General features: G+C 40.3%; 1 protein-coding gene across 5 annotated transcripts in view; it reads right to left on the reverse strand.

Annotated features, from left to right (window-relative positions):
* arhgap32b (Rho GTPase activating protein 32b) overlaps positions 1-12,633 on the reverse strand; it is a 117,078-nt gene that overhangs the window by 14,748 nt on the left and 89,697 nt on the right. For 4 of the 5 annotated variants that reach the window (XM_084372700.1, XM_084372702.1, XM_084372699.1 and 1 more), the window contains one exon: positions 408-557. In XM_084372700.1, the coding sequence (XP_084228826.1) occupies positions 408-557 (150 nt within the window). Of the gene's footprint in view, positions 1-407; positions 558-8,879; positions 9,088-12,633 lie in introns of those variants that run through there. The other variant, XM_084372703.1, reaches the window with a different exon arrangement.

A 12,633-nucleotide genomic window follows, 5' to 3' on the forward strand; every position in this document is an offset into this window, starting at 1 on the left:
ATCATTATGCTGCATGGAGCTTATGTTACAGTGTAATAAGGACACCATTATCCTTCCACTCTGTCATCGTGACCATCACATCAGCTCACCTGCCAGACATCATGCTGCTGAGAGCACCGAAAATCAATGTGGCTGCAGCAGATTAATGTTGGTATGGACTTTAGTCCAGCAAATATCTCAATTACAAGCAGAGAGGCCTGGTGTTTACATACAGTGTGTGCTGTGTCTGTGTCTGTAAAATTGTGAATCAAAGCCTGCCTCTAATATAAGCCTGCTGCAGATAAAGGTCAGTTATCTCTCCTGTAAATCAAGGTCTGGGTAAATTAAAGACCTGACCACCATTTGAGAATTTATGTTAACCAAAAAATAAATACTTCGGCTCTGAGGTGTGTGTGCATGTTTCTCACCATCATGTCCTGAGTTGAGGAGGTGTTCTCCCAGGTCGCAGCCGAACACCCTCTCCCGGAGGATGCCTCTCTGCTTCAGCTTCTGCTTGGTGGGCCTGGACTTCATGAAGGAGCGCAAGAAGGTGATCAGCTTGCCGTGTTTCTTAGACACTGAAGAAGGAGGGAAGGAAGGAAGGATACATCTTAGATCTCTTACACAGCTGTTGACTACTCTACAGTAAGTGTGGGTTTGACACTGGGTCAGTTTTCACACAAGATCTATATGTGCACTAGACTGAAACCCCATACAAGCTGCTCAGGGTTGTCCCATTGTGCATTTGAGCTTCATTCTAATGCAAACCCTTCCTTTATGCATGTGTAGTTTCCTTGAGGCGAAAGCTTCGTTCTTAAATACCACCTCCCAGGCAACTACAAAGGAATCCTCCACATCCAACACCAGTATCCTCCGCTCCCCTTCAAAACAAGACAAAAAAAGGGAGCAGACCTACTTAAAAACCCAAACCGCATTAATCAGATAGTATGTCTGGGAAAGGGTCGTAAGCTTCTTAAAATACACACCAGTTGTGTTCGCTGCCTTTTTTTTGTGTGTGTGTGTGTGTGTTAGCCTTAACTCCAGACATTGTTCATAAAATCTTTACTGAAAATCACCCACTGGTGAGGTGACAGCAGAAGAGCGTTCTAACACTCAGTTACTTGATCTCATTTTCAAAAATTGGCTCAGAGTCATCTATCAGTCTTAAACAGACACAGAAATCTTGAAAATAAAGAAGACATGAAAATAAAACTGTCATGCTAAAACTGTTTCAAAGTTTTCCACTGACTGATCAAATAGTCATAGAGCATCTCACATGCCTTCTCTCAGACAGTAGCTGCACTGATGCCAGTCAGTCAAATGTCAGGGTAGATGTTATATAGAGATACTGAAGCTCTCTGGAGATTAGTATCACAACAGTTTGACAGCTGGATCAAAAACAAACATCTTAACACTGAACTTTGAATTTTCAAGGTTACATTTTCTCATTCAAACCTCTCCCTGTGAAGCAGAGGATCCTACTAATCCTGGTCCCCCCAGATGTTTGATTTTTTTTTTGTTTTAAAACAAGTCTCCATCTAGTTCAGTTGTTTAGCATGGGAGTAGATAATGACTGGATTTTAATTTTTGGGTGAACTTATCCTTTAAAGCAGCATCAGTTGCCCTTCTCTCTCCGTTATTCATACTTTCAATGCACTGTAAAGCTTTCAACTCATAGCTGAGACTTCTCAGAGAAGACAATGACAGACCATATCACCCAGTCCACTCTCATCTCTTTTGTCTCTCTGTTCTCTTGCTGGTGTCAGTGGTCTGCACTCAGCTCCTGTCACTGTTCCAGGTAAAACATTTTTGTCTTGATCTCACCTTTCTAGTCTGTCTTTGATCCTCTGTGGACACTTGCACTGTGCTGCCTTTCACACTGACTTTGACCAACAACTCTTCCTATTATTTCTTAACTGTGCAGTCTTCCACAGCACAACTATGCTCTCTGAATTGTGGAGACCAACAAAAGGTTGTGGAGCACTCAGCAGCAACATGTTCCACTCTCCTGAAATCTGAAACATTTAAACACGGCCTCACTCAGGAAGAAAAACAACAACTCAGGAAGGGGGACAGCATTAAAACAGCCATTAGCTTTCTGATCGATGATCATTGTGTTCTTTCAGCCACACCATCTGGAACTTCACTAAATCTGTGAAAACAGAGTGGTCACATTGACATCTCCTGTCTGAGGTGCTCCAGGCTAAAGTGGAAAACTGCTGTGTTGCATCAGTTTTTTTTATTATTCCAGGACACATTGTTTTAACTGATAATAACACAGTCCAGATCACAACCCTTCCACTTCTCTCATGTGTTTCACAGCCTTGACATCATATTTATTTATCTGCTCCAGACTTCAGACCAACACAAACACATAGGTTGCAATTTAAAGAAGACAGCATTTAAAGTGCAATTACATAAATAACTAGACTTAGGAGAGAGTTACTATTTGCTGTGCTTCGCTGAGCTCTGCTCCCAATACAATACAACTGAAAGTAGGCCAGTGCTTACCAAACTCCAGACACAAAACAAGCTGAGTTAAAGAAAGCTAAGGCTCAATTGTGTGTTTGGAAGATAACAACACAATAAAAGTGTCAAGGCAGCCTCTTTACTCACAGCTCTTTCAGCAATGATTTGTAGAGTCTTACCAGCATCATGAAGCACACACATGTACTGTTATGAATATAATCATTTAAAAGAACCATTAAAAAGCATCTGCTGTGTGAGACTTGGCCCTCTGGCCCAGAGACCATTAGGTAAAAATTAATGAGTCTGCCTGTGTTGCATGCTAAATGTACACTATGGAGGTAAATTGCGTGCAGCAGACTTAATTGACAGTCCGTCGAGTATATTTAGAATGCAAACATCAAGAGCAGAGAAAAACTAATGAGCTGATGGGAATGGAAAGTTACTTTGTAGCTGAATTAATTGAACAGTCTCTCATTGTGATAGCTGAATTCTAACAAAAATACATGCACAAAGTGATGAAGAAAGGTCTCAGAAACACTTTGGGTAGGGAAGTATGTTTAGTGACAGTCATTAGTTTTCACTCACATTTGCTCATTTAAATCAAACACTTGTCAAGGACAAGTGAAAGTAAGGGGCAAACTCCACTGATTTTACACAGCATAGTTTTCAGGTGTTGGTGAGTACTACTGCATATTAGTGCCTTAAATCTTATTCTATAACTCCATTCAAATTTCATTCCTTATTTTTTTTCATATTTAAATTACATTCCAATTTCTAATACTCAAATGTATCAATATATCTATATGTATCTATACACCATATATAGAGGCATATGCATTGCCAATGCCACTATAAGCATGTGGTTGTTACATGTTCTGTCAACTAGAGGGCATTTCAACATTACCAATAAACTTTTAACAGGTAGCTTTCTTGCTAAGAAATAATTAAGTTTAGACACTGGTAACCCTGGTGATGAGGAGGGAGGCATCGCTTTCTAATATTGTAATGTTAGCGGTTAAATTCAGCACGTTGAACATGAGGTTTTGATTCAGAAAACTTCAAGGTTCATCAGATGTGACAAGTGTTTCATTTTTCATGTCAGGGAGACCAGAAACCATCATAACAGAGATGAAAAACCTCATTTGTGGGAGCAGAGCAGCCCAGACACTGAATGTTTTGAAGTTGAATTAGCTAAGTCAGCTACCAAGCTAATGTCAATCAAAACCCACATTCAGCGTTCTCTCTCACTGCACAAGTGCTTCATCCCAAGCACTCCGCAGCACTGTTATGCCTGAATAAAACACTAAATGGACAGTCGCAGGGCCCACAGTGAGAGGAGCAAGATTGTTATTTCCTACGGCCCTACTGCACACGAGAAAGAAACTGGGGAGTAGACTTCAAGTTTGAGAAAGAAAACAATCTGCTGGTGTGGAGCTGAAGTGTGCTTACCAGACCTCTGTAGGATACATCTCTGCTAGAGGCTCATGATACATCAGCTGCTACTAGCATAACACCCCTAACTCTCTGACCAACCTTTGGTGGTCATGTTGCATTGTGGGTATTGTTTGCAGTGCCAGGTTATGACAAAGAGGAAGAGTGCATCAAATAAAAAAGAAAATATCACTGATAGCTCTTCTGCATCATTTTAATCCTTTTTTTTTAAACAAACAAACAAAACAAAAAAACCTGTCCATTGTAAGTCCAACCATGTTATAGGAGTGCAATGCTATATCAGTAACCTTAAGTTTCAGGGGATGAGTTGACAGGGGAAACAAACTGGACACATGATTGTTAAAAATAACTAAACTGGTGACAGGCAATTTTCCTAAAATGTTCAGATTGGTTCCATTCTTTGCATGTCTTGTCATCTAGTCACTAGCCACTCTGCAAGATGCTTTACACAAACTGTGAGACGTTTTCACTTTTTTTGAGATGATAATTAAATCTTTTCTGTCAGTTTGTGTTTTCTATAGTTGAATTTTTTGGCTGATGCTCAAAACACACAGTAGTGTCTCAAAATAAACAAACTCCTGCCAAGACCGATTCACAACTTCCACAGTCCTGCAACAAAAAAAATGTGTGAATCAAACTTTGGAGTACTCAGTCTCTATTGTGTGCTATTTTAATGAAGCAGCACAATCAATACTGAATCAACAGCCGGCCTCTGAGCCAGCATTCGCACACAAGACCCATCGGTCCATTTCAGGGAAAAGTGGAGCTCCAATTCACCCCTTAGGGAGAAATTCCTTTTGCTCTGCTGTACCCGCACACAAACCGCTGAGGCAGCTTTGTTTACTCACTGGTGAGGCATCAAAAAGGGCCTTCAGTATCATGTAGAGGAGGGGGGCTGGCTGTGCAACTGTTTGGCTAACACTGACATGTCGCTTTTACTCAGGAAGCCAGACTGACTTTAAGACGTGAGAAAGAGGAGTACAATGACAGGCATGACTCTCCAGATGACGGACAGAGACTCCCATCTGCTTACTGTAAAGGCAGATATCAGCCTGAGGGCCAGAAGCTCTTACAGCATGCTCAGCACTGCTGAAATCCAGCACGGAAGACGCTTTTAATTTAAGAATAGTGGGACTGATAATTATCAGTCAGAGGTATTTCAGTGATTTAGTATTGCACATGCAGAAAGTGTGGAGTTTTGCAAGGGACAAATTTAGAAAAGAATAGTCAATTTGTGTGCAGTACAGGCTGAGATACCTTTTAGATACTAAAACAAAACAGGGCTCAACAATTAGGATTGCCTGGGGCAAGTACAATGCCATGCAGGGCTAGTAAATCTGGCAAGTGGTAAAAACAATCAAATACAGTTTTTTTTTTTCCCCCAGAGCTGATGATGGAAGTAGGAGTGAGCTATCTCACCTCCTTCTCATCTCTGTTGAGATTTGAACATGCACAGTACTAATCAGGTACCTGTGAGAAAATGGTGGAGGCTAAAGATGTGCAAGTGCAAGAGAACATTTCAGTTATCCTCAAAACAGGAGTTAGTGTGTCCTCGTTCTGATTCATTTACTTAAATAAAGATTAAACTTGACAATTAACTGTAGTCTTTGTAGTTCTTTGATAACTGTTTATACAATTTGTTCTGGGGCAATTAAAAAAAATGACTTCAGGTAAGCAGATCTCTGACCACTTGCCTGACTGGGAAAGTGATAAAACAAAAAGCACAAACCATAATATTGGACCCTGAAGGATCCATCATTTTCCATAATGCAGCTAGATAGTGTCTTTCAGACCTTCCTGCCTGTTAATCACCCATGTCTTCCAAACTCCACACCACCAGTTTGTATCATAGGCTTTTAATTACAAATTAGTCATCTTCAGCTGGATGATATCATAACCCTTGTGACACCAGTATCGGATGACATCACCGGGTTTATTTTTTTCAGACTTGACGCAGCCGATAAAGAGTGGCCACAAACGGTTAATATAAAATAGATATTCAGCTAGGGAAATGAGAAACAGTTTCCCTAACTGTTATTTGCATATGTATCATTATCATATGATAATAATCCAGATAGGACAAAGCTCAACACAGCGAAGGACGGTTATAATGCCTGAGGAGCACTGACAGGTTTCAGTTACAGCCCTTAACTCAATGTATGACTATGACGAGGCTTTTCCCCAAGAGAGCCCCATGAGAGGATATGATGAGCCGGGGGTGAGGGGAAAATAAGCCAAGCATTACAGCAGGAACAATTACAGACGTAATGGCAAACATCATGCTTCCTTTCCCCGATCCAACCCCAAACTGGCTGCCTCATTCCAGTCAGGAGCTTTTCAAATGACACGGATTGGAGGAAAATTCTAACTTCATAGCAACACAATAGAGTAACTGCTTCCTAAAGTAGATCAGTGACACCACAGAGCCAATCAGCAGACTCTAGCCTGAAATATTTGATACAACTACTGTGTGTGTCAGTGTTCCCTGAATACACAACCACCAGTGGGCGTGGCAGCGGCTCCTCTGGGCTTCATAATGCTCTCATCCCAGCTCAGCTCAGCCCAGCCCAGCCCAGAACCCCCGCAAGACACAACAGTCACGCACGCCAGAGCGGGAAATTCAAACTGCCCCTCTCTTCACAGTTGTAGATTTAGAAAATCACAATGTGAATGAGTTGGATATGATTATAGCATGCTGTGATAGCTTTGAGAACGAGGGTTTTGGCTGGAATGTCATTTGTAGATGGGCCAAAATTCTTTCTAAATGGGTCCTTTAAATTAAAGCTGGGTCATTCTGGACCCTTAAATGTGAAGGAGTTTGACAATCATGTAAGTGAATACTGTGAGTCTGTATGCAATACTATTGCATTAACTTATCATGTGAGGACATACTTGAAGATTAGCGTCACTGAGTACATTTACTCAAGTACTGTTATTAAGTACTATTTTGAGGTGCTTGTACTTTACTTTCCATTTTCAGCTGCTTCATACTTCCACTCCACTTCGGATGCAAATATTGTACTTTTTACTCCACTACATTTATTTGGTACCCTTAGTTACTAGTTACTTTGCAGATTGCATGCTGCATCAGTGCCAAAGTAGTGCATTTTAATTTGTCTTAATGGTAATCGAAGAGCCTTAAAAAGTACACTGATTCTTATAGTGAGAAAAATGCTGAATATTGGATCCATTGAATCAGTCAACCCACAGTATACACTGTAATACATGTAAATATATGTGTAGTTCAATTTTACTTGTACTTTTGATACTGATGTACATTTAATATCAGATACTTCAAATCTTTTACTCAAGTATTTTTCACATGGGTTTCACATATATTACTGAAGTAATATTTTAACGTGATATCTTAACTTTTACTCAAGTTTTTTGGTACTTTTTTACAATACAGCTAAACAGAAAAACCTCTCAATTATCCTTTTGGCCACAATCAAATATGCCAGACAACATGGAGGGCGTTTTCTAGAGCCGTTTATGTATTACAGCCAATTAAAGAACTCAACAGGCCGACTTCACTTCCTGATCCCTGTCATCGAAAGAAGGACGTGTCTATTGAGAAGTGACTACCACAAAGATAATGTTTGCACTTCTTATCAAACTCCAATCAGAAATTCACACTGGGAGGCACTGTGTTCACACCCATTAAACACATCCTAACCATCTCCTGTTGGTGTGTCTGGATGGCCGTTTAGTGTGTAAACAGCAGAGCAGTGTTTGAATATGAAAAGGCAGCCATGAGTGACAGTGACCTCTGTATGGACCTAAGAGCCAAAGTGTGTGGTGATAGTCGGAGCAAAATGTCTTATTGTTCCGACTAAATGCGCCACTGAACATAACTTCAGCAGAGGGAAGAGAGGACAGAGGGGTGAGGTCAGCTGGGCCCTGTGTGATCTCGGCCATTAATAATTAGGCCAAATTGTTTAACTGTATACCACATTATCAACGAATATCAGCATCAGTACCAAGAGCAATTTTTAAACCACAGCACTGCGAATGGGTGCGACTCCTCCAAGACACTTTTTTAAAACATAAATTAAAGGTGCACTATGTAGTTTTTGTGGGAAGACATTTTAAATCAGAAGAGAAAGATCTCCATTTACTTTTCTACTGTATGCCTTAACAAATTAAATAAGACTCACTTTAACTTAGCTTAAATGACAACACAATTTCATACTGTTTTACTTTGTTTATATGTGGCAGACCCTGCCACCTTTCTAGCTTCAAACAGTGCTCTGGGGACCTTGTTTTCCTCTGGGAACAGCTTGTTTATTCAGTTATTGAAGAAATAAATACTTTGTTTGGGGCAGTTTGTATAACTTCTTCATTATTATTGTTAATATAAAAATTTTGAGTTTGAATTTCTTCTCCCAAACTACATAGTGCCCCTTTAACAAATTGCACTCCTCAACAATAAGTAACTTTTTGAAAAACACAAATTTCAGTTCAGTTTCTGGAGAACTCACTGCTCTTTACTACCTGGAACTGAACCATGGCACTGATGAGAGAGCTGTGGATGTTTATGACGTTTGTTAACAGCTACACATCACTCCTGTCTTTGCTTGTTAGTCCAAAATTGCACTTTAAAAGCCAAACTTTTCTTCGTTTTTTAACCTTATGAGATTAGTATGAAATTATTAACATGCTTACACTTGGGGGAAGAAGCAAATATCACCCATAAGCTTTTGAATTGCTGTAACGATCGAGTAAATGGTAGAAAAAAAAAACTGGAGTCATGTGAGGAAGGAGCAATATTTTCCACACTTCTTAAGGCCTAGGAAACTCTCCATCATTCAAAGTGCCGCCTCTTCACATCGTCTATTCCCGATAAAACACGACACATGTAGCATACGTTTAGCTGTTAACTGTGTCACATTAAGGTATAGACTATAATATATACACGGGGGGATATTGTAGCGAATATAAAACATTTGACTCGACAGTATTTAAACACGTTTTCTTACCTTTCCTCCATAACGCTGGAGTTTCCTTGAGATATGACAGGATTTTTTTTTTTTTAAAAGTCCAAAGTCCAACTATCCACTATGTTTATCTGTTCTTTTGTCTCGCTAACCGTACACCTGTAAAAGAATGAAAACCTCGCCTGAAAGTCAGAGAAACGGCGAAGTCTCTACACAAGCGAGAAAGACCATTTAAAACTAAAAGTTAAGTCCCACCGAGTGGAGCAGCGCCGCAGTCCTTCCTCTCTGCTCTGTCAGCCAGTGTCCACACAGCTCCGGCTTCTGCGGATTGGTTTACAACCCCTCATATGATGCCTTCAAGTACTCCCGGAAATATGGAATGACCGGTTGTTTAGCCCATTCTACACAGCTGTTAAGTTTAATTGAAGAAAATCTTATATGATTTCAATATGATGGAGTGGGTAGGCCCTAACAATAACTTTCAGTTGACACATTAAAGCAAAAACACTTGATGACAAGCTTGCAGTCTATGCTTTTCGATTTCTGAAAAACACTTCAAAACTCAGCAGAGCTCCTTCTAAGCTCCTATATCCAAGGTCAGAGGCTTTAAATGCCTTGCTGAATTTCCAGTACCACTGTCACAAAGTCATTACAAAATGTGTTACGGAACCAAACACCCATGTAAGATGAAACAGCTCGGAGCTACTTTGAGCTGTAGTGTTAGAAGAAGAGGATACAACGTGCATAAAGAACGTCACTGGTGCTGTTATATGTACACATCCCTGTTTGCGATCAGTCAAGGCACACTACACCCCTGCCACCCAGACATATTGACATTGCTGACTGGCACATGTGCCAGATTCCAATATTTCCAACAGCATATGAAGGCAGCACGGGAGTTAGACTGCCATGAGGCAAGCTGGCGGTTCACTCAGTGGAAAACACTCCTCTCTGGTACACACACATGCTCCAAACAAGCAGCAGCCCTGCTTTTATTCTCTGACAAAATGCTCCAAATGTAATAATTGCTTGATTACAATAATTACATACTTACATGAAAAGACTTATTGTGTAATTCTCGGCCTGTACACAGGGTTCAAATAAAGCTGATACAAACTCTCCAGACTGGATTAGGTTGAGTTGACAAACCGCTAATACACAGTTACTAAGAGTAACTGTCTATTAGCAGAGTGGAAGTAGTTTCAAAAATGACTTCCTGTTATTCTAATTCACCCCCGGACCTAATCTCCCCCCAGCTGCTGCCAGGTTTACAGTTTCATGTCTTCAAAACTCATCTAACTGGTCTGGTGTCAGGTGGGAAGAGAAACCCTCGACTGCTGACCGACCAACCCCCAGCTGACACCCACCGATTGTCAGGATGAATCAGTCCGGCTTAAACAACATACAGGATGGCCTTTCCTTGACTTTAAATCTGCTCTCCCCTCTGAGGGGCCCCTTGGCCCCCTGAAGCATTATCTTATTAATTCCTTAACTAGCTTAGTCCCTAAGCAGACAAGTTCAGTCAAAATAAAGTCAAAACTAATTTGTTGTTGGTCCAGAATCACAAGACTGCAGTCAGTCGTTTCCACTGCATGTGATCACTTCAGTAACATAAAGACAAACATTTCTTTGGGTTGATCTTCAAATTTTTTTTTTTGCATGTAGGCTGTAATAATTTGCATCTTTAGGGGCAGAACGTAACTAAGTACATTTACTGAAGTACTGTGCAAGTTCCACCAAAGAGACATTTTCCCTTTAGAGAGAGAGATGACATTGATCCAATATTTCATATAAAAGCAAAGATTCAGTCCAAGAACAGATCCACCTTGACCAGCTGTATTATTGAGATGCAGTTTACACATCAGCAGATGAGTAATAACAATCGAATAATGTCATATATATCATAATATATGAGCCACCTTTCTTTGGCAGGACCAGTACTTTTACTTTTATACTGTAAGTGCATTTTGCTGATAATATTTCATTATTTTTTACTAAGGAAGGATTGTAGGATTAGAATTCAGGAATTTCACTTGTAATGGAGTATTCTAATTAATTCATTCTTTATACTTTTACTTAAAGAGAAAATAACATGATCAGAGAAAATAGAGAAAAGGGCTGCGGTATTCCCTTTTGCTCATAAGGTAGAAACCTTCGACAACCAGAACGCACTGCTCCACACCAGACCAATAAACTCTCCCACTGATGGGTGACATAGTGCAACTTGGGTGGTGCTTGGTTTTGGTTTGGAGTCTGTTTTCAAACTGTTAAGCAGCCAGCTGGTAAGAAACAGTAGTGTATCACATCTTAACAGTCCAAAAAAATATGTTTCTGAAAACATTTATGAGATAAACAGACAATGAACATGATTATGGTTCATATTTACACAACACTGCCTTGTTTCAAAGTTTGATCAGAGTTTTTTCAGCCTTTGTTTCTGGAAACAGAGGCAGAGGCAAGAAATAGGAAGTGTAGTAACAGAATCATGGTTTATAGTTAATCAGTACTGCCTTGATTAGATAGTTTGATCAGAGTTTGGTGAGACACCCCTCTCTCAATCAGACTATACTCATTGTGTCCATGGATGAATGTTTACAAAATGTGGAACAACAATCTGTAGTTGATACAACAACCTTTAAATCCACCAGATGACACATTTTGCATAATTTGGCAGATTTTTCCCGACAAAAGAGCCGGGGGGCTCTGAGTGTAGACAAAATGGAGAGGATGTGAATACTCCTCGACGTGTATGTAATGTCAGGCTCTATAAAATTGTTTCCCCCCCCCCAATATCACCCGGCAATTATTAAATCCATTGGGGAAAATCCTGAGAAAGTCAAACTAAGTTCAACTCAAATCACTTTGTTCTGTGCAGCACGTGTCACAGTCATACTGTTGAAATGGGAACTTCTGAAAGCACAGAGTGAAACCAATTACCCTTTCTCCCTGAACTGTTCATTTGGAAGAGCTGTAATAGATTGCACGGGGCACAATAAACAAGATACAGTGAGTTCCAATAAATTTGTCCACATTGTGGTTTTTTATATGTTTGTCATGATACCTTTGAAACAAACAACATTTGTGGCATTATTAGAGCAATGGGAGGCAGTTTGGTTGTCATTGAACAGACAGTGGAGTTTGTTGGTTAAATGCCTGCAAGCTTTGAAGCTTTGCAACAACACAGTACGTAATGATTTGTTTTAGTAATGACGCCAATCCAACAGATCACAGTACTGATGCAATACAACTCTGATAACTGAAACTACAGATATGCAACAGCAACTGTCTCGCAGTACGTCCACTAAAAAGAGCAAAGGTGTAAAAAATGATCTTTGTGCTTTACACACTCGGTTTACAACACAGCCTGAGTTGTTAATATGTAATCAGAAGCAGCCTCCCCCAAACAAAGGTGCAGTCTACAACAACAACCGTCCCTTATTGAAGCTGCAGAGCAACAAGTTACACAAGGGACATTGAATAGTTTCACAGCTCAGACGCGAAGCACCAGGAAATGATCTGAGATCCTCTGGAACAGGAGGACAAATCTTACTCTGTCTCACACATTCTCTCCTCATTTCCCTTCCTCTCTGCTTCACTTAACCAGCTGTCTTGGCTCATGTACGCTCACAGCTGCCCAAATCACTGGTCCCCAGACATGACGAAGGCTGAAGAGGGGAACAGAGGGGGCCCTACATCTGGGTCAGTAACTGGTAGGTCTATTGAGCTGTCTGGGGAGGAAAGAAGGCTGACTGTCATTTTTATCCATTTTTACAACTTTTTGTTTTCATATTGATGT

The sequence above is a fragment of the Pagrus pagrus genome, assembly GCF_965226575.1.
Source record: "Pagrus pagrus genome assembly, chromosome: 14".
NCBI lineage: Eukaryota > Metazoa > Chordata > Actinopteri > Spariformes > Sparidae > Pagrus > Pagrus pagrus.